The sequence below is a fragment of the Acanthochromis polyacanthus genome, chromosome 15 (assembly GCF_021347895.1).
Source record: "Acanthochromis polyacanthus isolate Apoly-LR-REF ecotype Palm Island chromosome 15, KAUST_Apoly_ChrSc, whole genome shotgun sequence".
NCBI lineage: Eukaryota > Metazoa > Chordata > Actinopteri > Pomacentridae > Acanthochromis > Acanthochromis polyacanthus.
Window position 1 is genome coordinate 19526684 of NC_067127.1, and position 26315 is coordinate 19552998.

Sequence of the window (26315 nt, forward strand, 5' to 3'; positions counted from 1 at the left end):
TCCATCAGCAGATCATTTGCACTGTAACAAAAGTAAATCTGCACCCTTGCACCCTGCACACTTTAAAGCTGCTGTCCGGAGTTTGAATCGCAGCGTCTCCCAAAACACTGTTGGTCCCACCCTCCCTCCCTCCCTCTCTCCCTCTGATTTCGCCCCTTTATTTGTGCACGCGCGCAGTACATGAGAGAAGTGCCCGGAGTGCTGCAGCATCTCACCTGTTTTGCTGTTTCCCCCTCTTCTGCATTTAGTACATTTAGTAAATAATAAAGGAATTACGTTAGAATGCTGTATTGAGTCTAACTTGTCCTAATACCAAAATAACATGAATCTGCTAGGACGAACGAGTAAAGTTTCAATATGTGATTACACTCGTGTATCCCTCTGGATGACGTTGTTTATCAGACTTAGTGCATTTACGCGTGTATATGTGTTAGATTGTTTATTTATTTCTATCTAGAGTTCAGAATTGCATGACTCCTCTGACGAAGAGTGTGTCCCAGACGCCCCAACATCTTCCTCCAGAGGTCGGGCGTCTAAACGAAGCCGTCAGGCGGGCTATGGAGGCCGTGGTCGGGGAGCGAGGCGAGCACCCCGACCACAGCATCTAAACGAAGCCGTCAGGCGGGCTATGGAGGGCCGTGGTCGGGGAGCGACGCGAGCACCCCGAGCCAAAAAACGTCCTGCAGTCTCTTGGCCTGACAAGCCGTGGGATTGGTAACTTTTCTGGAAGTTGCTGAGCCCTGATGCTCTCTCCTCCACAAGCAAAACAAATGTGCGCGCGGTTGCGTTGTGCGGAGCTCGCCCACCTCTGCATGGGCTTGCTTGCTGTGCGCGTAACCGTTGATTGACAGCATGACAAAGCTGAAGCTCGAACTTGATTGGTCGGCAGCAACCGGCGCTTTTTGGAATAACATGGGGGTCTATGAGAGGAAGGCGGAGCTCAGGAATACATTTTCATATCGCGTTATTCTAACTTTATATTATAGTATCGAACTAGACTAACACATTTAAGCTTTGTTAAAAAATGATACATAGATTGAAAACAAACGGAAACTCCGGACAGCAGCTTTAAAGTACAGGCAATTTCCGCCCGAAATTTCTACTGAAGATGTACAGAAAGTAAATTGAATGCTGTTCTTGAACTGTTTGGAGTACATGCATGGTTGGGGTCTCATTTGAAAGCAGACAACCTGAATTTTCACCCAGTGCAGTCAGAATTACTCTAGGTGCTACTGGCACAGAGTATTTCATGTTGGCACACACTGAATTAGGATGAATTTTTTTTCTCACCTACATTTTTTCCCTAATAAAACACCTGAAAATCAGTGTGGCAGCACTGTGAGAGCTTGAAAACACAATATTGCAAAAGCCTGGGGTCTTACATAGTTTAGGTCAAAATTTCAGAGCAGTACTACAAGAAATGAGTGTTTCACACATGTATTTGTACTGATATGCCCCGCCCCTGTCAATTTTGGACACCCTCTGTATACCCTCTGCACAATGGTATCTGTTCGTTTTCAGCCCGTTTTCACATTATTTTCACTCCAAAAACTCATAAAGAATTCAAAAAATCACTTCAGATAGGCTTCAGTGTCGATCAGACACACACATTGAGAGTAACAGATAGAGACAGCAGGTGGAGCCCGGAGCACACGTTTGAGAAATGATATAAACCCGGTAGCAGAGGCGGGATTTATATTCAAGCCATTCAGCAAGCTCATTGGCTACCAGGCCTGTCAATCTAACGTTTCCTCCGACGTGATTTGCTGAGAAGTACGTCAGTCAGTGATGTAATCCAAATCTGTCAGTCTGGGTCATGGTTGGCTGTTTCGCCGTGGAAGGCGGAACAGAGTCACTTGATTGGTTGAAGTTCGGTTTGAAGCGGAAGAGAAGCCTTCAGTATCCATTTTGAATGCCGAACGAAGGAAATTTTAGCATGTTTGATAAACTTATTTACAAAAATGCAGTGAATATGAAACGCACAGCGCCAACACGCGCCGCGTGCACGCGCATGGAGCCGATTGATTTCTGGATTTTTTACTTATTTCGAGACATGTTTTGGACAAAATATTATACTGGATTGTTTTCTCTGGATGGTTCAGCTTGGGTTCTGGCCGGTTTTTGTGGATTATCTTCTTTTTTGACCAGAAACGAGCGTCCAAAGGTGAGCTGTACACCCTTACATGATTTGTTGTTTGTTGGACAAATGTGTTTATATTACCCGCCGTGGTAATCACATCTGAAAGTGGTTTATACCGGCGGATTCATGAGAATCTCAGCTTTCTATGTGTGTGTATAGTGTTTGTATAATCGCGTTTGCAGTGCCGTTATATTTTTAAAAATGCTTATGCCGATATCAAAACGGCCCGCCCACGGGCCGGCGTACGTTAATGGGTAATGACAAACACGAGTGGAGCTGTTGAAGGCAGGACAAGGGACTGCGGAAGATGCTGGAGCTGAAGTGTCAGTGTGTGATCCACCGTCACGGACAGAATCATCAAAATTGATGTGCTTCCAAAAGTGTGAGTGATGTGTGATGAGATCCAAAAAAGTGTAGGAATAGAAAAGGCTGTTATTGTGGTGATTTCATGAAGCATTTTCAAACAGTGATTGAGCTCCATTTGAGAAACAGTCAGAACTGCTGGATGTAAATATATATATATATATATATATATATATATATATATATATATATATATATATATAAATAAATAAATAAAACTGTAAATAAAAATGGTGAGGCACAAATTTGACCTTACAATAGCCACCTACGGGGGTTGACGAAGTTGCCGGCCGGCTTCAGACGATTCTCTTGACATGAAGAGTCCCACGGGATCTTTCTTTCTCAGTGGCTAAGGTAGAGCTCAAATCCGCCTCAAATTTACTCAAGGCATTCAAGCTGTATTTATAGTCAACTGACCGGATGTTGGTCTCACTCATGGTGTCCCCTAGTTGTTTGGAGGCATTTCCATGTGTGACACAATCTACCAGGAAAACCTGACCACCCCACGGTGGTTTGACATTTTTATTTGCTTGAGTTTTCGTGTGAGCGGCCGGATTAGTTTCGTCTGAGGCTGCCCCTTGGAATTGTGGGTAATGGAGTCGTAAGTGGTCAGGCCATAGATGTGTATAGAAGACAGCGCGCTAGCCTATCTAATCTTCTGTCTACATCTCTGGCTGCTGATGACCTTGTTTTTGGAGTAAAACACGGTAAGAAGATAAATACTTTTAACCAGTAGCATTGTTTTGTTGTATGTTAAGTCAGCGACTTGTGAAGAGTTGTGTTTTGTCGTGTTTGAGCAGTTGGTCCAGACGCGTTAGCTCGCTAAGCGGCTAAGTTAGCTAGCGGGCTAGCCGCTCAGGGCGCTCGGGCGCCGCCCCCATCAAGATTTTGTGATAAAGGTATTGATACAGTAAACATAAATACGTATTTAAATTAATTAACACATCTGCACAGTGTTCACTCATACAGTGGGTCTCATTTTTATTTTTTTAAGCCTTTCCATTCCATATTGGGGAGGTTTTTCGGGGTTATTTTACACGTTTCAATAGCGAGGGGCGCCTGACAAATGAGAGTGCATGTACATTCTCCGACAGCAAAGAGGCGTCGGGCACTCAGTTCAGAGGATCGTCAAAGCGTTGCAGAAGAGGTGAGTTTATGTTGTAGAAATCTCATAGTCTATGTTTCATTGGAGGTTGTATTGTTTGTTAGAGGAGAAATGTGTTTTGAAATATGGCGTTTAAATATGTCATTGTCATGTTGCAGAGATCATCTAATCACAATCCGTTTAATGAAAATTATTCAAAAATATTAAAAATCACGTCACAATTGCAGTAGTCAATAATAGCAAGATATTTTTCCAAAACCATGCAGCAACAGAGGGTAACAGTGTCAACAAAAGTATATTCATTTCATATCTATTTTTTCTCTATATGTTTTTGTATCCTTCTCTCTGTAGATCTGGAACACCGTTCTGGGACACACCAAGGAGCGCTTCTCCTTCACCGACCATCTCGTCCGTGCAGCCTCGTTGCAGGGGGACAGGTTTGAAGAACATCACGGGTCATTTCCTGAAGAGGCACTGCAACGCACTTTGAAGGCCTACCCGATGCTGAATGGAAGCAAGCTGAAGACAGAACGCGGTCTCATCTCCAGGAAAGTAGAGTTCAGAGCCTGCTGTGGTGCACTGGACCTATTCCAGCTGTTTATGGAGAACAATCTTGAAGTTGTCTTTTCAGAAACTGTCAATCTTTGAAGGATCCCGATCACCACACCCATGACCACAGCTGAAGCAGAGAGGTGTTTCTCAACCTTGAAAAGAGTGAAAACTTTTCTCAGAAACACCATGACCCAGGAAAGGCTGAATGCCTTGGCCATGCTCTCCATGGAAAAAGAGACTTGTTTGTGAAATGACAGATTTCAATCAGAAAGTCATTGATAAATTTGCTGGCCTGAAGGAGAGGAGAGCAAAATTGATGTTCAAGTAATTGTTCTGTTGTCTTGTAATGCCCGTCTGCTAGTGCGCCCCCCCCAGCATATTTTATCACCAGCCGCCACTGTTTAAGACTCTGTCTGATCTTTGAACTGAACAATGCCATTGACCTACCACTGCAGCACATAAATCACCAAGCAGTCTGTGGAACAAAAACGTGGTCGATGTCTGTTGATGCTTAACTGACAAAAGATTTGTTTCTTCAGCTTAATCAGCACATGACTGGTTTATTTGAAATAGGTATTTTCAAAAAGATATTTTAATGAAAGTCTCCCCACTACAGAGTATAAATGTTGCTTTGTCTAGTAAACGAGTTGGTGGTGTCTTTAAATTTATTTTTAATTCAACCTGCAAACTTGGAGGCTGATTTGAGACTCCTGTAATGACACCACCTCCATCTGCTCCATCAGTTTTATCCAGATGAACAGACTGACCAGCCCACCTGCTGGTCTTCTGTACATCACCTGAGCCTTATTTTCAATATTTAGAAATTACAGGCCTTTCTCAAGCCCAGGCCAGGAGTGGCTGATTGGGAGGACCGGAACAATTCCCGGTGGCTCGGTCTGATGTTTGGGCTGCGAGGGCCGGTGTTCAGTCATGGCACTGGATTGATCATTCTGCTGCTGCCGCTGTTCCTGGGCCGCCTCCATTGGCAGCTCTTTTATCTTTTGTTTTTTTTTGCAGACGCACCGTGACGTAACACGTCCGTGCACACGATCAGAGGTGTTTGAAACATATATGTCTATGGTTTGAAAGATGAAAACAGGAAGAGCAAAGGTGGTGTGGAGTAGTGACCCATTTGATTTTTTATCATTAAAAGACAGTAAATACACAAAGCCCACAATTGACAGGGGATAGGAAGAGTCTACCTACCCAATTGCTGCAGAGTGATTTGATAGACAACCTTTTAGCCCGCCTCCCTCCCTGTCGAGCGAGCCTAGACCCTTGCGTCTTCAGAGCATTGGTCTAGCGCGGCTAGGCTAACCACATACCAAAAATCAGTTAAAAACATAATCACTGCTGTGGAGACATTAATTCATACAAACTAGGAAACAGCTGACATCCTAGTCCAACGTGCACAGAGAGCCTGCTGCTTTCTCGGTGTAATATTAAAGCTCAAAGTTGAGTTTAATTATTGACATTCTGAGAAAACATCCGGTCCAGCATCACTAAAGAATGTTGGCATGTGGCATTCCTCTGTGGCTCTTTGTGCATTCAGTGCTTCAGTTGTCAAGTTTGTCTCATCCTCAAGGCAATCACAGCACAGATAGCATCTATAGCACACAGATTTTTAACCCAGCACATTTTGTCATATGTTTAGAAGACCGATAATAAATACATGAAGGAAACTAAATGCATGACTGCCTTTTGTGACAAAGATGCATAGGTTTCAATGATTAAAATTATAAACTGTTAAAGTAAAAACACAAGACCACCGTGAGATACATGATCTTTACAAGTGTGTGTGAACTTTTATACCGATATAAAAATGCAAGCAAGTATCAACAGAAAATATTGGCACAAGATGTTTGTATTGTATGTTTGAGGTGGTTTAGTAACAGTGACTTCATTCCATGATTTCTCTGCCAGACACAAAAATTGCCCATATACATGCCAGAATGTGGGCGCAAATGTAACTTAACTGGATTCATAAAGCTGTGTGCATGTAGACACGTGCACAAATGTATACCCATCAGCTGCAACATTAAAAGTACTGTCAGGTGATATTAGGCAGCTTGTGTAGTCAGTTCTTGAAGTTGACGTGTTTTAAAAAGGAAAAAAGGGCGGCATAGGGACATGGGCGACTGTAAACTCATGCCCAACTGTGACGGTGCGACAACTAATGTTCAATGAGGATGTAACTTTGATACTGAGATACTAAAAACCACTGCTGCAGACCATGTACACTCCTGCATTACAGTGACCCTCTTTCACCAGAATAATGCTCCCTGCCGCTTAGGAATAGTTAGAGGAACATGACAAAGATTTCAAGGGTGGTGACTCACTCCCAAGGGCCAATATTTGAATTTGATTGAGCATTCGTTGGCCAAGACTTAAAGGATCTGCTGCTAACGTCTTGGTGCTTGATACCCCAAGACACTTTCTTGAGCTCTGTGGAACCCCAGTCCTGACAGAAGAAGTGTTTTTTTTTTTGTTTTTTTTGCAGTTTACACAATACTATGCAGGGGGTTCTAATGTCACGGCTGACCGGTGCACACATTTTGGTGAGCCTCAGAATATTCATACCATTAGGAATACATTTTGTTAGAAATCTACAAATGCTGTTGTCTCACTGGGTAAGTGAAGATGGATCAGAACTAAGTGCTTCATGGTTTAAAACGGGCTTAGCAACAACTTTATCTTTTAAAATAGAGGGGCGTTTAGAGAAAAATGTATCCTACAGGCACAACTACATTTGAACACGTCTGACCTGAATATCACATTGTGAATTTATGATTGTTTGTTTGTTATGAACGGGAAGTAAACCTGTGAGAGAAAAAACTCTAAAATCTGGCTTCTTTTCAGTTCTTTGCCATGAGGACTGCCAATATGTCTGGTCTAAAAAAAAATGCTTGTATGTCCAGGTCTGAATTTCTGTACAGCTGTGCAAATCTGTTCGTCAAGTTTATTTACAAGAATCTACATTTCTCTGTGAGAAGTGGTGAAAGCACATCTAAAATCCTGTTTGGACAGAAACAATAGTTACACACTTGATCTTGTTAGCGTTCTTCAACAGTCAGATTTTAGAAAATCTCAAACAAAGCGTTTATGTTTGTATAAAAGAAATCAATTTTAATGCAGAATCAGATTTTTTAAAGAACACTTTCAGGTATTAAAGAATTGAGCTCTAGCCCTAATGGTATAATGAATACATGACTGACAAAATGATAGGGTGTCATGGTACACAAACACATTTCTCAAAGCTAAAAGTTGCATTATGCAGCTTTCAATTTTAGAAAATATTAAAATATTTGGTTACATGTTTCCTTTGTCTCCAGGCCTGACACATACACTGGTGTTAGTCAAACTTAGACATTTACAAACAGACCAAACCCCTGAGCACCAAAGGTACAATATTGCAACAGTGACTGCTGGAAAACAAAAAAAGTTTCTGCAGACATTAAAGCCATTATTTTTGGATTACCTCAGAGACTATGGCTCTGTATCCACAGCTGAAGGTCTATTTGTGTTTTCGTGAGGAACTGCATCACTAATTTGGCTTCGTTCCGAGGTCTGGCGATCACATGGGTCTTCCATTTGGTCTGCCCCCTCTTCCTCTGTCTCCTCTTTACTTTCTAAAAAGCCCTGCTGTTCCCATAGTTCCTGGCCATCGCACACTTCAATCCCAGAATCCCCTGTGAAACGCCGGTACCTGCCGGGCGTCAAGTCCTTGTTTGGGCTGGAAGCACTGTGAGAGTGGGTCTGCACTTCATCTGGAGTCGCAGAGGGTGCTGAATCAGCACTAGCAGGTATAGCGATAGCTAAATGAGGGCAAGTAGCCTCCTCAGGGGGGTCTGTGGGTGGTGGTGCTGACTGGAGAGGAGTGTAGGGAGGAGGAGGCGTGGCTGGGCGGTCAACTACCTCTTCATAGGCTGGCAGCAGGTAGGCTGGCAAAAATCCTGGAGAAGAACATGATGCAGACAAGTATGAGAGGTGGTATGTATGTCAGGGTCTCAGTCAATGACAGCATGTACGGAGCAGGACAGTCCCATAGCTCCGTCTGAAGCTTTTTCTACGGAACACTGATCCTAATAACAAAAACTTACTCACATTATTATGCCATTACAGCTGGAAACATATTTGTGTATAAACAGAAGTGATGTGTAATGTAAAAAGGAGTCACTCATAGACATGAACTACATAATAATAATAATAGCTTTATTATTACTGTGCAGAAGCAGCTGAAGGTTTGGTGTTGTACTGATCAGAGCAATAATGTTCCCCGTAGAAGCAATGTGGGCTGAGGCCGCTGCATATCTGCTGCTTAATCATCACAGTTCAATCAACTGAACAACTTAAAATATGTGTCTGCTTATACGTGAAACTTGTATTACTGGAAATATTAAAATATTTTGTAGAAAAACAACTGCAGCAGGGCAGGAAGGGAGGGTGTCCATGTCTAAGGAAGATTTAGAAAGATACAGAAGCACCTGCTAGGAGGTGTCAAGTACAAGGGAAGAATACAAAAACCCCCAGAAAGTCAGGATGGAATTATAAAAAAGTTTTAGCAGAGGGCGGAGACAATCTCAGAGTTGACACTCTCAATTCCAATAATAGAACTTTGAAAGATAAAGGAGGGCAAATCAAGGTAGAGGAGGAGTTCCCAAAGAAGATAACAAGAGCAGACCAGGAGAAGAGCAATTAGTTCAGTCTCAGGACTAATTAATGGTTTGAGTCAATTGCTGCCTTTTGACAAATGAAAACTTTTGCACCAGACTCTGCCTCACTCAAGAGCGTTATGTTCTCTTCATTCTTCTCTGCTGATTTGAGTTGATCTTGACAGAAGTTTTGCCACTTCATAGAACACACCTCACTTCACTGCAGGACACAGTATTGTCACACTGAGCATGGCAGAGTGTTAACACACACACACAAAGCTGACTCCACTATAAAGGCTTTGTATAATCATTTTTGTGTTCAACTGGCTCACTAAAACTGCTACAGCTTCTTTTTCTTCAGCTGAACCTTAAAATTCATACTCCCACAGTTTTGAACCTTGATATCACAAATCCTGTCACCAATAGCTTTAAGGGCGCTCTTTCTGAGACCGGAGTGGACCAAAGGAACAATTCGCAGGACAAACAAAGGTTTTCACTGTACATATGTACAACTGAGTACAGCATTATGTGGGAACATGAGAACCTCTAAATCTTTAAAGCACATCTCTAATTTTGTCTTTGGGAAAAGAGAGCAGCAAAGCAGCCAGTGGATTCATGTCCAATGTGAAGTTTATATGGGTACAGCTGACCCTGATTTAATAAAGAAATGATTTGATTTAATCTACACAGAATTTAAAAATGACTTCCATCTTGGTCCCATAGTGTGGAAATATAATACAAAAAAGTGCAAACATTACAACAAACGCACATTTCCACTAATCATCTGCATGTTTCCCTTCTTCACTGTGGCTTCTGCTTTCTGAGGAAGGCTGTAGACTGTGAAAGAGATGTTTGTGTGTTTAAAGACCTGCTCCAATACAGTCCATGGAGTTGTGAGTATAGGCTGTACCTGGATCAGTTCTACCTGTTAGTGTCACAGTGGATGGTACCTTTAGCATGACAAGCTGTTGCTGAGAAAAATACCATATTTCATTTCCATTACATTTAGAGATATCTGTGCATACGAGACACGGCTCCAGTCAGAAAGCGACTTACGGAGATAGAGGGGGAGCTGAGAGTTGTTGCGAGCCTCTCTGTAGGCGATGAGGTTGATCTCGTTCTGCCGACGCTGCTGCTGGAAGCGCTGCTTGGAGCGCCAGTGTTGACACACACAGCAGCACGTCAGGATGATGATCAAAGCCCACACCAGCCAAAACCCTGTAGGAAGCCCATTTACAGAAACACATTAAATCCACACCCTTACAAATGACACAAAGTAAAAACACCAAATATGAAAGATTTTTATTTCCTAGATACAGGGTGCCCCTAAAGATTAAATGTGGCTTTGTCGAAGGAAGAAAGAGTTGAACTGGTATTTCTCAGTGGACGTGAAGGATGGACATATTGAAAGACAGCAGATGAATTTAATGCATCCAAGGAGGATTCCACTTGGCTTTTCCACGGAGGTGAAGGTGGTTTTAAAATTTAAAGAAAGGGGCAGTGTCATGGACAAACCCCGTTCTGGACGACCAAATGAATCAGCCAGAACTAAAGAACTGGTCATGGCTAAAGTTCATGCTCCTCCCAAAAAAATCACTTCCCTAATCCTATTTTTTGATATGTCCATCCTTCACATCCACTGAGAAGTACCAGTTTAATCATATTTAATCTGTGGAGGCAAAAAAATTCTAGTTAGTGAGATTTCCTATGTGTCCAGAGTTTAGGGACACCCTGTAAATTTCAAAATCAGAACTTATACGCTTACAGAGTGTGGAATTCATTTTGTTAGCTTTAGTTTAAACACATTTTTTCTTTAAAAAATATATACTTACTACATACATTTTGAATATGAAACACATATACAACAAAATACGCATTAATGAGGTAATAAACTCTGCGGTGAACATCACAGTTTTGGACCTATGGGCTGTGTGTCTCTGCATGTATACATCATGGACTGGAACTGTGATTAGCAACTGAAAAATCTGATTTTTAGACTTCAAAAAGATGGAAAAGAATGCAAGAAGATCAGTGACTAATTTAATATCTGTGAAAACACAGCTGCAGTAGTAATTACAAGGTATAGAACAAAAACTCTAGTAGCACTAATCAGAGCCACAGTGTCCATCCTTCTAAAACAATACCAGAGAGTGCACTATATGATCTGAAAAACACGTCCAAGTGCCATACACTTGACACAGGGGTTGTCAATGGAAATCAAAGCTTCCATGACAGTTCAGACAGAGTGAAGGATTTTACAAAACATCAACCTCAAAGAATGACATCCAAGGCAAAAAGTTTTTGCTTTCGCTGCACAAAATGCAGGATTAGACCTTGATAAGAATATTAAAGAGGCCTGATGAATACTGGAATAACACTCTTTGGATTTGATGGTCAAGATAAATCTGTTTGGCTCAGATGTGATTCAGTATGATTAGCATAACCCTGACCACAACAACAACAGCGAATGCACAGTCTCAGCAGTGATGAGTGTGAGGACATGGTGCTGCTTGAGTGCAAAGGGTGCTTCAGGAAAATACAGTTATAGACGGCACAATGAAAGCCCTTATGAGACAAAAATTCTGTGAGTATGAAGAGATTGCAGCTGTGAAGAAAAGCTTACACACGCTTGTATATCATGGCGATTTCAATGAATCCTACAACTCTCAATTTTCTACACAAAAGCTGTGTTAATCCCATTTTCTTCATGCCATGAGTGACTGATCAGTGATTACATTTGACTACAGCTTGGGACTGAGCCAATTTCAACAGGGCTCATTTGATACCCTCCATCAACTCAGACACAAATGCCGAAATGGGAAAGTCCAAGAAGCTCAGAATAGATCTGAAAAAGCAAATCATTAACTTGTACAAGTCAAGAAAGTTACTTGAAGCCATTCAAAGCAGTGACAGAACCCAAAATCCCAAAATCAACTGCATAGGGAAAACACACTGCTAGATGCAGTTGATCTCAGTGAGGATCTCATAAAGTTTTAGAGCAACCAATTTTTACATCCAGTCTTATGGATGTAATTCTAAATTTGTTTTAAAAATATAATTTCTCATGCAGCTGTTCAAGTTCAGCAATTCAAATCTGAAGTATTTAAATTCAGTTTCTAGCTGCACACAATTCTTAGAACTGCATCTGTAACGGGGCTCCAAACTGCAGCCTTTCTTTCGAGTCAGTTGAACTGGTCACATTTTTAAGTGTATGATGATCATTAAGCTGTTGTTGTACCTCTGCGATCAATATGGGTAGCTATCGCGTTTGTCATAGTGGCAGGAGATAGATATTTATTTCCTTCCCTGGTTCTGTCAGTCTGTCGATGCCTAAATCATAAATATGTGATGTAAAGACAAAGAGGTCTGTAGCTTATTATTTAAAAAAAACAAAAGGAGGAGGGAAAATGTGGCTGGTGGAGATTAACAGGTCTAACTCAGACATACCAAATGATCAGACTGCGTACATCACAGACACTTGATCGGACAACAACGTCCGTGACATGGCTGATGAGCTAGCACTGAACTCTGCACTGAGCCAACAGGACTGCAGCCTCTAGTAAAAGCAAAGGCAGTGGAATGTATGTAAATGTACATAACAACAGGTGCACTGCAACAAGCATAACTGCGACACACCCCCGATCTGGAATACCTGGCAGTAAAGTGCAGATGATTCTACATGCTTCGAGAGTTTTCTGCCATCCTACCCACAGCTGTTTACATACCACTGCGGGCTAATGCTAAGTTAGCATGCAGTCAAAACAAGTGTGGAGTGAGGAAGCCACTTTAACACTATAAGAGCACACAGACTGGGGAGTGTTCAAGGAAGGTGCACATCTGGAGGAATACACATCATCTGTCTTGGCCTATTTAAACATCTGCACTGATACTCTCTTACCAAACAAATCCATCAAAGTGTTCCCAAACCAGAAATCATGGCTTGACAGTACAGTGTGTTCCTTGCTTGAGGTCCAAAAAATTGAAGTCAAGACTACATTATGCAAAGAAGCTGTAGGCAACACGAGGGTCAAGCATTCAAAGCAACGTCGCTTTCTGATCCTTCAGTGTTGGTTCTTCCTACTAATGTAAAGCAAAATCCAAGCATTGCATTGTTCACCCACTAACAGGGAACATGAGCTGGGTTTAGACTGCTGTGAGACAGGTTAGATTTACCTTACTGATGATGTGTTGTTACAATAGTAATCCTGCTCAGTATGAGAGGAATCGCATGTTCAGACATTTGATGTACCATCTGTGGGATTATTGAACGCCTGTAAGTCTGAATCCTGCCCAGACGTGATGAGCAGGCAGCTCAATGGCGACGTGCTGCCTCATCACTCAAATTGCCCCACAACACTACCAGAATGCAATGCAGGGCACTTCACATCGACAATGATTGGGAAGCGAGAAATTGACAGATCCTGTGGACTATGGCTATCTAAACCGCTGTAACATGAACTTTAATAGCTTACGACGAGAGACATGTCTTAGTAATTCATTACTAGCAAACCTAGTAAGGGGGAGTGGAGAGGTACGGTTTAAAAAAACAAAACAAAAACGAAGATAGCCTGGAGCCTGATGTAACATTAGTAACGTAAGAGACAATCATGCAGCCAAGCAGCAGCACAAACAGTAAACAACTGGAGATTTGGAGAGACAGATTACACACAGGGCCCGGCTCTACTCGCCTATATCGTACCATTAACACCCTTTGTCAATCATCAGGTTCTCATTCGACCCCCTTGGTTTATTCTCTAATTAGTCCAATTAAATTTGACCAAATGTATGATTTATTGCCACATAAATGATAAGTAGCATTAACAGTGATCATTCAAACACTCAGACTGAATAAGGAACAGGAGGGTTACTCACACCAGAGTTCATAGTAGTAACTGCAGCACTGTGCCTCTCCACAGCAGTGACCCGACTCACAGATGTAGCTCTGGTTGTTTAGTCCCAGGCACACCAGCTTGGCCTGCAAATACACAAACAATGCTGAGGACACTTCTAAACCAACATTCACATGATCCACTTAGTACAACATACATTCTTTTAACCACAATACTTTATTGCATTACAAACATATTAGAAAATAGATGTTTTTGTAAGCGTAAGAAAGCTGCTATCATGCATTAAGAAGACAGCGGGCACAAACTGTTTGACTTCTCACTTAACCAGAATAATTTGTAATTATATTTGCTACAAACATTACCTTATGCTCTTCAGAATGTCGTTTCAAACAGAGCTCCTGGAACCAGATGCCAAATGTTGCTCAACACTGCTCTATCACTTTGACCTCAACGGAACTACGTAATGCAGGCAGCCCCTGCTGTGGATGTGCTGACACATTACACTACCATACATATCAGAAGCAAAGTGTGAAACTCTTGAAGTTGAGGTGGAGACTACAGACTGAGGCCCTCCTCATTACATAATACATCCAGTTCACTGTTCTGATTAGTAGTGTTATTTTCATTCATGGGTGTTTCCCAGATTTGATTACTTACAGACCTACCTGTCCCATGTCCTAGTCTAAAACATCAGCATGGCTTTGACTTAACTAACCCTAGATAAATGGTGAATAAACACTTCTTTACAGTACTGACAGCACCAATACTACTCTTTACTTTCTCCTTACTAACTTTACACCATATTTGGTGACCTAATTAAGAATGTCAGTAACTTAGAAACTAAATAGTCACTATGGTCTCCTTTTGTCTGTTGATATTTATCCAAACACAGATATACATGATCACAGATTCTGGCAGAAATCACGTTAGGATACCAGATCAACTTTAGCACAGTTTGGCGATAGAAAACAAAGCGAGCGGTAGTGGTCATTCCTGTTCAGTCTGACTCGCTATTTCATCAGCTCTGGGAACTTCAAAATAAACCACATGCTTGAAACCACCAGCCAAAAAGTGAGTTTAATGACTTAGCCAGTCAAAGTGGAGCTAATACGTTTTAGCAAACGTGCTACCTAAGATTCTATAGCTTACTAACGATACGTTAATTGCCAAACTGTGTAAGAACTTCGACAAATGTCAAGTTAGCTGTTACCTCTACGAGTGTGGCCGCCGTCGCAGAACTTTCTTGTCCATTGTTGAGCTTCAGTGAACCCATTGCAGAAACTAATAGATACTATTTCTTCACAATTGAACTGTTTATTAACCGTCGCATTGTTAGCAAAAAACGTTGGCCTCGGTAGTTGACCAAAACAAGCCTGGTAACTTCAACAGTTGTTTTCTTGGATCTCGTCTTTACGATGCTATTGGTGGATTCAACAGTGCAGGCGGGTATTCAGGCAGCGATTGGCTCTTCTGCCTGTCACTCAGAAATATTGAGTTGAGCCTTGTGCGTCATCTGTCACCAGGCGGACGCGGTGAAACGGGAGGAGTTTCCTGAGTCCCGTGAGAAAAAGTTTTAATACTGTAAGAAATGTATTGATACAAGTATACACTAAGTGCACGCTGTCTTGAGTATAAAGTTTGAGTGTAAATGTGGCCAAGGTTCCTGTTATGATAAATAAAAACAAACAACACATTCTCCCAGAATGACTAGGGCAAAGGGCTGTACTACAAAGCAAGTTTGACAGAGCCGGACCACAAAAACGAAAGAGGTAACTCTCAGTGCAGCCTCTTATTTTGAACATTGCAGCTGCACATTGTAGCTGTTAAACTTCATGCATCAAATTAGATATTATTATTATAAATGGGCTAACAGGGCTAAGCCCTCCCAAGCAAACACAAAAAAGATAAAGATGAGAAAATAATTTTTTTTAAATAACTTACAACAGATTGTTTTAAGTTTAGGTGAAACCAAAGGTAGCAACAACACCAATCAGTCAAAAGAAAAACATAGAATATCTCTAAATGGGCTTTTTTTTTTTTTTTTACAGCCCCAGCAGAAACCGTCCGCTTTCATTCATTTCGTTCTTGTAAGTGATTGTCATGTCCCGCCCCGTGATTTACTGATCATTTGGGCTAACTTCAGTCAGAAATTTAGCGCTGACCAGGTGGCAAAAGCTATAACCGAGGTATGCATCTTCGCTTCACGACTTAGACTTGCCTGCCCCCCCCTCTCTCTCTCTGACATAAGGAGCCTCAGAAATCTGCAGGTCGCTGTGGGCGTGGTTGTGGTCCCCATGGTGATGACCACCATGCTGATTGCTGTGTCCGTCTCCATGGCAGTGGTTGCACTGATGCAAGAGGAAGGTGAGCACACACAGGAAACAGAACTTGGTGTGCACGCGCTCTCTCTCTCTCTCTGTGTGTGTGTGTGTGTGTGTGTGAGAGAGAGAGAGAAACAGAAAGAGAAATGAGAGTGTGAGAGCGGACGTGTTTATGCATACACACACACAGACACTATGTCCCCATCTAACGGATTATGCAAGATTATAATCACAACTAGTTAATAAATCACAATAAAGAGCCTCATCCTACCATCACTTCTAAGTAATCAAAGTCAACATACATGTAAACCTTATTACTTATTGCACACTTACGTAGTGCAAGGTTTAAAAAATTAATGGTTTTATAGTATAACCAGATCAAGTGCCCTAATTTGTTTTTAATGTCATTTTGACAGAGATAATACAAATAGACATGGTTACATTTATAAAACTTTTAACTGATGCAGTATATGATTAATGGGATTTTTGTATACTGTTCAATTCAATTCAATTCAATTCAATTTTATTTATATAGCGTCAATTACAGTCAAATCGTCTCAAGACGCTTTACAGAACCCATATGCCTGACCCCCAGAGCAAGCCCAAAGGCGACAGTGGCAAGGAAAAACACCCTTTTAACAGGGAAGAAACCTCGAGCAGAACCCGGCTCTAAATAGGGGGGACCCATCTGCCTGCTGGCCGGGCGGGTTGAGAAGGACAGAAGAGGGCAAGGGGGAGGGATGGGAGAAGAGGGAGGGGTGAGAAAGCAAGGAAAACACAACACACATTTGAATACATGCATGACAGGATATGTGACACAGACAAAGTATAAGCTAACATTGAAAACTGACTCATAGTTTACTCTTATGATGTACGGCTCTGACATTAAACATACTCCTTATATAGCTAGCAGTAAAATTCAAACAGTATGTAAGTTAGCATAACAGTATATTGAAGGCGATGCAGAGTTGACTCGTGGAAAAAGGGAATTGGAAGCAGAGGGCTGGTGGAAGGTCAGTAGCAGCATCCCACAGTGGACATGGTGGAGACTGGACCAGCTGGTGGAACATCGACCGCAGATCTGAAGCATCCAGCTCTGGGACCAGGGACACTCGGAGAAATAGCACAGGGGGAAACAGAGTGAATGTACTGCAATAACGGTATACATATTAAATGTAAAGGTAGATAGAGAAGGGCTCAGTGCGTCAAGAAAAGTCCCCCAGCAGCCTAGGCCTATAGCAGCATGACTAGGGGCAGAACGAAGGGACGTCCAAGAGGGGGTCAGCTGTACAATGAAGACACAAGCCGAACCTCTGTGGGTCACCCAGTCAGCCCCAACTATAAGATTTGTCAAAAAGGAACGCTTTAAGCCTGGTCTTAAAAATAGAGAGGGTGTCTGCCTCCCGAACCCAAACTGGGAGCAGGTTCCACAGGAGAGGCGCCTGATAACTGAAGGCTCTGCCTCCCATTCTACTTTTAGAAATTCTAGGAACAACAAGTAAGCCTGCAGTTTGAGAGCGAAGAGTTCTACTAGGATAATAAGGTACTATCAGATCTTTAAGATATGATGGAGATTGGTTATTAAGAGCTTTATATGTCAGAAGAAGGATTTTAAATTCTATTCTGGATTTAACAGGAAGCCAGTGAAGAGAAGCAAGTATAGGGGAAATATGATCTCTTTTGCTAACTCCTGTCAGTACTCTCGCAGCAGCGTTTTGGATCAACTGTAGATGTTTGAGAGAGCTATTTGGACAACCCGATAATAAGGAATTGCAATAGTCAAGCCTGGAAGTAACAAAAGCATGAACTAATTTTTCTGCATCACTCTGAGACAGAATGTTCCTGATTTTTACAATATTACGCAGGTGAAAAAAGGAAGTCCTACAGACTTGCTTTATGTGTGAGTTAAAGGACATGTCCTGGTCAAAAATAACTCCAAGATTCCTCACAGTAGTACTGGAGGCCAATGTGATGCCATCCAGAGTAACTATTTGCTTTGAAAGCGAGTTTCTAAGATGTTTGGGGCCAAATACAATGACTTCAGTTTTGTCTGAATTTAGCAGTAGGAAGTTAAAAGTCATCCAGGTTTTAATGTCCTTAAGACAATCTTGCAGTCTAGCTAACTGATCAGTTTCATCTGGCTTCATAGATAAATACAATTGTGTGTCATCTGCATAACAATGGAAGTTAATACAATGCTTCCTAATAATATTGCCTAAAGGAAGCATGTATAATGTGAAAAGTATCGGTCCTAAGACAGAACCCTGAGGAACTCCGTGATTAACTTTAGTCTGCTCAGAAGAGTTATTGTTGACATGCACAAACTGGAACCTATCTGATAAGTAGGATTTAAACCAGTCCAGTGCTGTCCCTTTAATGCCAATTGAATGTTCTAGACGCTGTAATAAAATTTTGTGGTCGATTGTGTCAAACGCTGCACTAAGATCTAACAAAACAAGTATAGAGACTAGTCCATTATCTGATGCTATGAGAAGGTCATTAGTAACTTTCACTAGAGCTGTTTCTGTGCTATGATGCACTCTGAAGCCTGACTGAAACATTTCAAACAAATTATTCCTTTGTAGGTGTTCACACAATTGATTTGCAACTGTTCTTTCCAGAATTTTAGAGAGAAATGGTAGGTTGGATATCGGTCTATAGTTAGCTAACACATCTGGATCTAAAGTGGGCTTTTTAAGCAAAGGTTTGATGACAGCAACCTTAAAAGCCTGTGGTACATAGCCTGTTACTAGAGAGAGATTAATCAGATCTAACATTGAAGAATTAATTAAAGGTAAAATCTCCTTGAAGAGTCTAGTTGGGATAGGATCTAAAAGACATGTTGATGGTTTGGATGTAGAAACTGTTGAAATTAGTTCAGAGAGACATATAGGAGTGAAGAATTCTAAAGATTCATCAGGTCTAACAGCCAATTCAAAAGCATCTGTGACATTTGTAGGAAGGGCCAGATTAATTTTATCTCTAATCAGAACTATTTTATGCGTAAAGAAGCTCATGAAGTCGTTACTGGTTAAAACTAAAGGAATACAAGGTTCAACAGAGCTCTGACTCTTTGTCAGCCTGGCTACAGTGCTAAAGAGAAACCGAGGGTTGTTCTTGTTCTCATCTATTAAAGATGAATAATAAGTTGTCCTGGCATTATGAAGAGCTTTTTTATAGATTACTAGACTATTTTTCCAAGCCACATACACTACCTCTGAATTAGTGGAATACCACTTTCTTTCCAGCTTTCGGGATGCCTGCTTTAAAGTCCGCAGCTGGGAATTATACCAAGGAGCAAGTCTTCTCTGAGATATAACTTTCTTTTTTACAGGTGCAACACTATCAAGAGTTGTACGCAGTGAGGCTGAAGCATTATTAACATAATAATCCACTTCTGTGGGGGTAAAATAATAATATTTGCCTTCTGATTTATCAGTAAATGTTGCTGAAGTAAACAGTGAGGGTATTATTTCCTTAAATTTAGATACTGAATTGTCAGACAAACACCTACTGTAATGATATTTGTTCTCAGCTGCTAAACAATCCTTTACTTTAAATTGAAATGTTATCATAAAATGGTCGAATCCTGTGAAGTAGTTATATTTTTCTCTCTTTAGGGTGCCCGCAATCTCAACCCTGTACCATATCACGCTGAATACATGGGACACAAAATGAACCAAAATGAAAAACTGGCTATGTTTGGAGTCACCCATGTTTTAGCTGTTGATGGCTTCAGCAAAAAGGTTGTTGCTCATTCTACTATGCCGATAAAAAACAACCTTACCATCTATGAAGAAGTTTTCAGGTAATAGTCTATGTATTGCTACGGACAGAAAAGGGATATTCTGTCATTTTTTCAGTGTAGACATGAGTGTAGTCCCTGGTTCTATAGGTATGAAGGTACTTCAGGTGCAAAATGTTTGAGCACCTGTAACATTGAATTTGTAGTTGTGTACATTGAATTTGTATGTGTATCAGCAAATCTGATTTCCCACACTCTATGAGTTGTGTACTTGTAAAATAATTTCTTGTATGTGTCGATTTTTTTCTTCCCACAAATACAACACAAAAATACACATTCACAAAATCGTAATTACAGGTGCACAAATCACATTTACAGGTGCACAAATCATATTTACAGGTGCACAAATCCTTCTCTACAAGTCACATATTTCAACACTGACACGCTCACATTTTGCACCTATTGTTGCAGCACACTAAGTGCAAAACATACTTGTGCACCTGTATTGTATGAAGTGAAGTTGAAGTGAGAATTTGAATATGTGCAAATCTGAATGTGAACTTGTGCAATAAGTATGTGAAATAATTTACCACGAAAATAGCTGTGTCCTCTAACACACGAACACACATTGCTACTTACAACCACTCGAATCCTCCCCATGAGTCACACATTCTCTGTTTTCTACAGGTGCAAATCAAAAATCTACAGGTGCAAATCAAAAATCTACAGGTGCAAATCAGAAATCGCACATCCGGTCCCGCTGAGATATTTGGTGCAAAACTACAAAACGATCCAATCTGTGTATAAATTCTATGCTCTGAGACTGACAGACTTTTCGGCCAGTCAGGGAGACGCTTTGCCCGCCCAACCAGAGGTTTTTATTCCATCCGAGGTCGCTTTACCGACTTCCGGGTGTGGAATTTCACGATGGAGAGAGTGTAGGGAGTTCTTGTTTTGGACGGCTGGTCTGCTCTAATCTCTATAATGCGCATTTCCCAATGACTCAAATAACTTATCCATTCCTCTTAGTATATTGAAATCAAAGCCTACACTCTCTCCATCGTGAATTTCCTTTCAGACTAGAAAAAGCTTTAAGACCTTGATCTGTTTTTGCTCGTTTTGATTGTTTTATTGTCTCTTCTGTTTAATTTGATCTTCTAAAGTCTAACTGGTGTCTTTTCAAATGTTTTGTCTTTAGTTTGATTCTTCTTAAATGTTTAGTTTTGCTCTTTTCTCACCTTTTATTCTTTTCTAATGTCTGATTTGATTTTGAAATGTTTTGTCTTTTTAATGTTTAATTGTTTTTTCAAATGTTTTATCGGCTTGTTTAAAAATTTTCTTCTTTCCCAATGTTTAATTTTTAGATTAAATCTTTAAGGTTTTTCTTTTTAATGTTTCACCACCTTTTAATGTTTATTTTTTTAATGCTTGATTGTATTTTCTATTTAATTCCTATTTAAAGTTTTATTGTCTTTAAGATTTAATTTTCTAATTAAACATTAAATTTTTTAATTAAGTGTTTATTCTTTTTAAAGGTTTAATAATCTAAATGTTTTGTTTTTTAAAAATGTTTAATATTCTTCTTGAATTGTACTTTTTAAATGATTATCTAAAATATTTCATCTTTAATGTTTATTATTTGTGTACAAAAATGTTTAATTTCATAATTATATGTTTTGTATCATTTAATTACCTAATTATTTTGTCTGTTTAACAAAATTTAATTGTATGTTATGTTTAACTGTCTTTTTTTAAAAAATATTGTATTTAATATTTTTTCCTTTGATTTAATTGCTTTTTTAAAGTATATTATTTCATTAATCTTTTTTTGATCAAGATTTTTAACCCCAACTAACTCAAATGAAACAAACCCTTAAATCACAGTGAAAATACTTCTGTTGTCACAATCATGAGTTAGTCAGTTATTCAGTTTATCAATTCAACTTTATTTGTTTAGCACCTTTCACACAGATGACAAAACTAAACAAGCAAAGAAAAAAAATATGCTAAAACTATAATTAAAACTCAAACATATTTTAAAAAAGATTTAACATGGTAATAAAATATGTTGTGTCCAGGGGATGGAGGGAGTTTATTGAAGTGTTCTTGGGTTCACACGGCAAATCATTTAAAATAGAAACTTCATATTCAGTCTCAGGAAACTAGGAACTGCAGAGTGACAGAAGAACCAACAATATCTCCTGTTTTCTCCTTTAATGAGTCGACTCTTCTTGTGCTTTCAGACCAAAGAACTACAGACTCTTCACAACCTGCTCAAACTCTTGATACAGGACCTCACCACACGAGTCAAGAAGGTTTCCTTCTCATTTCTACTCTGAAGCTCACCTTCTCCTGCTCAAACTGCTGACAAATGTTTGTGCTGCTCTAAAGTCTGGTCCCAAGAACTTCCTAAAAACTCTCAAAGTCTCTTCTGCTGCGGGTTGCTTTGTAGAACTGTTACAGAAAACCTCACTAAACCACATGGAGGGGCCTCAAGATAGTCATCCAAATGAAACTGTACAAAAACCAAACTAGCACAACCCAAACGCTAAAGTCTCCTGCAGCCTGCCAGAGAACCTCTTTAAACAAACAAGAATACAGAAGGAGTCTGACGAAAAACCTCTAAAGACTCACTACAGCCCAAGATAAAGACACAACTCAGCTGCACCAAATCCACTAATCACTGCACATATTAGCACCATGTGCTAACTGTGGCTAAAGAACCACATTTACCAAGACAACTATTCAGTACAAAACCCTAAAACACACACCAAGAAACACATTAAAGACAATTTTACTGCTGGAAGCTGCAAGCCAACACCTAAAGAACAAACTAAAGCAACAGAACCAAACACAGTTCAGTGAAGAGAAGCAGAGGAAATGTTTGACTGCAGACATAAAGCAGGAAGACACTGAGCTGCTCAGGTGTTCCTGATAACACCAAGCAGCTACCTGGACAGCCAATAGGAACACAGCTTACTGGAAGTCCAGAGGGCTGGCTTAGTGAAGGAAATTTAGTTTAAAGTTGAAGCAGAAAGTTAACAAAGAAAGTTGAAAACCACCTTCTGATACCTGAAATCTCTGAGTTTTCACACATAGAACACCTGAACTTGTCAAACTGGTTCCATAGTAGAACCTTCATTGTAAAAACGTCATAGTATGGTGTGTTGCTCAAAAAACATTACAACACGGCTGTCTCTGGTCGAGTAGCGACACAAAATAGGACAAACGCTGGTTTCCAATAGGGCTGGCCCGAATAGTGGTTTCTGGCCTCCGAATATTCGGGCCCTATTAAAGACAAATATCCGAATATTCGTTCCGCCCCGTAACGTCTGGGGGGGGGGTTGTGGCGCGGTGGCGGAGGTGCGGTAGTGGTGGCGGCGGCGGCTTGTGACACAGACGGTCCGAAAATTCGGATCCTTTTTCCTTTTTTGAAAGTTCTGGCCAACATTTCCTGATGACAGATTGAACCCAGTGTAAACCGACCTTCGTTGCCTTCGTTTTGTCTTCAGCAGAGGTCTTCGGCATCTTGTCTTGTGTTTATGCAACGAAGTGAAGCGCGACGTCAGAGTCGGCAGCCACCCGGCCATTCGGGTGGTGTTTACAAACACGAATGGAGGAGCCGAAATGAGCCAAAGAAGACGGCGGGATGAGCCGAAGTGGGCCGAAGGCGCAGGGAAGAGACGAGCTCCGAATATTTTCGTCTGGGGGGAGGAGGGAGTGATCACATAGACATATGTGTATATGTTATAGACATATGTGTATATATTTATGTGATCACATGATGAGATGAGCCGATAAGTGCCGATGTGGGCCGAAGGCGGAGGGAAGACAGTAAGGCGGCATATTCTTTCCACCCAGTAACGTCTGACGGGGGGTGGGGTGGGGGGTGGGGGGTGGGGGGGGGGCGAATATTCGGATACCAAATTAATATCCGGATAGTGCCGTAGCGAACGAATATCCGGATATTCGGGATATTCAGGTCCAGCCCTAGTTTCCAGGGGGTTAGGTGTTAGGAATTGTGAGGTGAGCTTAGGTGCAGGGAATGAACAGAGCTGACTTGATTCAAAAGGCTTTAATACTAGAAGCTGAAGTGACAATCGCAGTCAGAAAACTACAAGCAGGGTACTAAGGCAGAGAGCATGCTGCTACTGGTAGTGGGTGGAACGAACTGAGGCTATAACTACAGGGGGTCACACCCAGAGAAGAACTGAAGACAAAATCTAAAACATGACTACTCAAACTCTGGAGAACACAACTAAAGACGAAGCGAGAGGGCTTGTTTTGACTATAAGAAAAGGGAACTTAAGCAAGGCTCAAAAACAAAGTCCATACAAACGAATGCTCTAACTAAGATGCTCGGGCTGGGCTTCAGCACGTGTGGAGGGATTGTACCTGTTAGCCATGGTACCAAAACAGTTCAGCAGAGGTGTTGAAAACAAAGTGTAACAACTGTAGTAGTTGTAGGTGGTTGTAGAAGTTTTGGCTTCTTCGAGAACACTGAAGTTCTGGAGAGGGAGAGGTTGTTGTCTGTTTTTATCGCAGTAAAGTGTTAATATCATAGACATTTCATTTTGTTGTGTAATAGATTTGAAATTGTGGAGCAAAGTGCAAGAAAAAGGTGTTGTGACTTTAGCAAAAACTGTGTAATTAAGTGTCTGAGATTTTTTCAGACAAATAGTGCTTCCTCAAATCACGTTACACAATTTAAAGTAATGCTGGTTGTATGTGTCTGTCCGTTACTGCGACGGTTTAGCTCAGAGTTGTGCTGTGTTGAAAGTTACACAGAAATGTTACTAGGTCCGACCTAGCAAGTTTGCCGAAGCGACTTTTTTAAGCGACCAGGATGCACGTTCCATTTAGTTGCCGTCACATTCATGAAACAGAGCGTGTGTGTGAAAAGGGTTTATCTCTATTGGCTTGCACTTCTCCTCAGGGCCAGCCTTTTGAACCTTTCAGCCCAGTTCAAGGGAACAAAAGCAAACAAATCACATTGTCCTTTCGGGATTCTTGCCTTGCTCACTGCCTTTCATGATTTCTTCTTTAGGCACCTCTCTGCCTGTCCTCATTCATAGTCCCCAAGAAAGTTAGTGGTTCCTTACATCCCAGTTTGACAAGTCAGAAGGATACACACTAATCCCCTTAATCTGGCCTTTCTCCTGCATGCAGCCACAGGGAGAGCAGGACCACAGAGAGTAATCCTGTCGGAGAAACAATAGGATTAAGGGCCTAGCTCCGTGAGTGACAGTCAGGTATCCATTGACTGATCTGCATAGCAGGATCCCGGGCCACTCTCTCTTCAGTGTGACTTTATTTTTCTTTGGCGGGCCTGAAAATGTTTGGGGGTGAGGTAGAAGTTGTGACAGGAGGGAGGATATTTCTTTGAGAGGCCGCTGGAGGTCTGACAGGCCTGCAATCTCATAAGAACCAGAGACCATGGAGTGACTGACATGTGACCTGAGATAAGACTAGCAACAACAAGCAAGACAGATGTATTACTTTATACACATTCATTTGATCCACTATTAATCCACAACTTAATAAACACAAAACAAACATATAGCTTCATTTTAAAAAATGGTAATTTCCTAGTACTGGATGAGGAAATATTATTCAAACTGGATTAAATGTTGAATTTACTAGGGGAATACTTTCAGATGTGTATTAATACTCTGCTCCTCTTACTTTTACTTAATAATGAATTGAATTCATGAAATAAACGAACAGATTCAGGTGTTCTTGTCTTGTTGGACATTTCATGTACAAACACATGTAGTTTTCTGGTTTTGGAAAAAAAAGAAATATAATTTCACAAGTAATTATAATGTTCTAGATGTAAGGTGGGAATTGCATGTACGCTTTCTTTTTAGAACACACACACACACACACACATCTACACACACACACACACACACACACACACACACACACACACACACACACACACACACACACACACACACAAACATCTCAAGAAAAAGAATGTACTCCTGACTGCATTTTTACAGCTAAGCCTCCACTGCTACCATCAACCTGTGACTTTCACCTTACGCACACCAGATGGCCCCATTGGTATAATTTTGACTTTTGCAGGAGTCCCTCTGAAGCCAAATTGTATTTCCTTATTTCAGTGAGGCAAACTGCTCTTTGCATCAAGATTTTGACCAGTCCAGAACATAAGCAAACCTTAAACAGTGAGATGCTTTTAATATTCAGTCCCGTGTTGGTGCCACAGCCAGGACTCAGTCCCAGGACATAAAACTGAAGGAAACAAGTTTGACATCCAGTGAAAAGAGCTTGGCAAAACAAAACAAAAAACAGTGACTGATTCTTCTTAACTTTTCGTGTTACAGTGATCACCTTTTTAAGTGGGTAAATTACAGCTTAGTCATTGTATTAAAGGGAATCAGAAGAAGCTGCTTTCCAAGGTTTAAATATGCATCTACCATGTCTCCAAAGATGTTTTAATTAACATGTAAAATGAAAAAATGTGGTTTTAGGAAAAGCTAAATTTAAGCTTTAACACTCCTTGTAGTCACTATGTGGTTAGCCTAACCAGATTGTACAAGATCTGATACCTTAGCACC

The 26315-nt window shown here is 40.8% G+C and overlaps 1 protein-coding gene across 1 annotated transcript; it reads right to left on the minus strand.

Annotated features, from left to right (window-relative positions):
* Positions 1–7105: 7105 nt before the first annotated feature.
* Positions 7106–15080, minus strand: LOC110960462 (WW domain binding protein 1-like). Its single transcript, XM_022207705.2, has 4 exons — positions 14873–15080; positions 13685–13787; positions 9869–10030; positions 7106–8113 (listed from the first exon to the last, which is right to left on the minus strand). Exons 1-4 carry the CDS (start codon positions 14933–14935, stop codon positions 7647–7649), a joined length of 795 nt encoding a protein of 264 aa, XP_022063397.1. The 5' UTR covers positions 14936–15080; the 3' UTR covers positions 7106–7646.
* Between the last annotated feature and the right edge of the window lie 11235 nt (positions 15081–26315).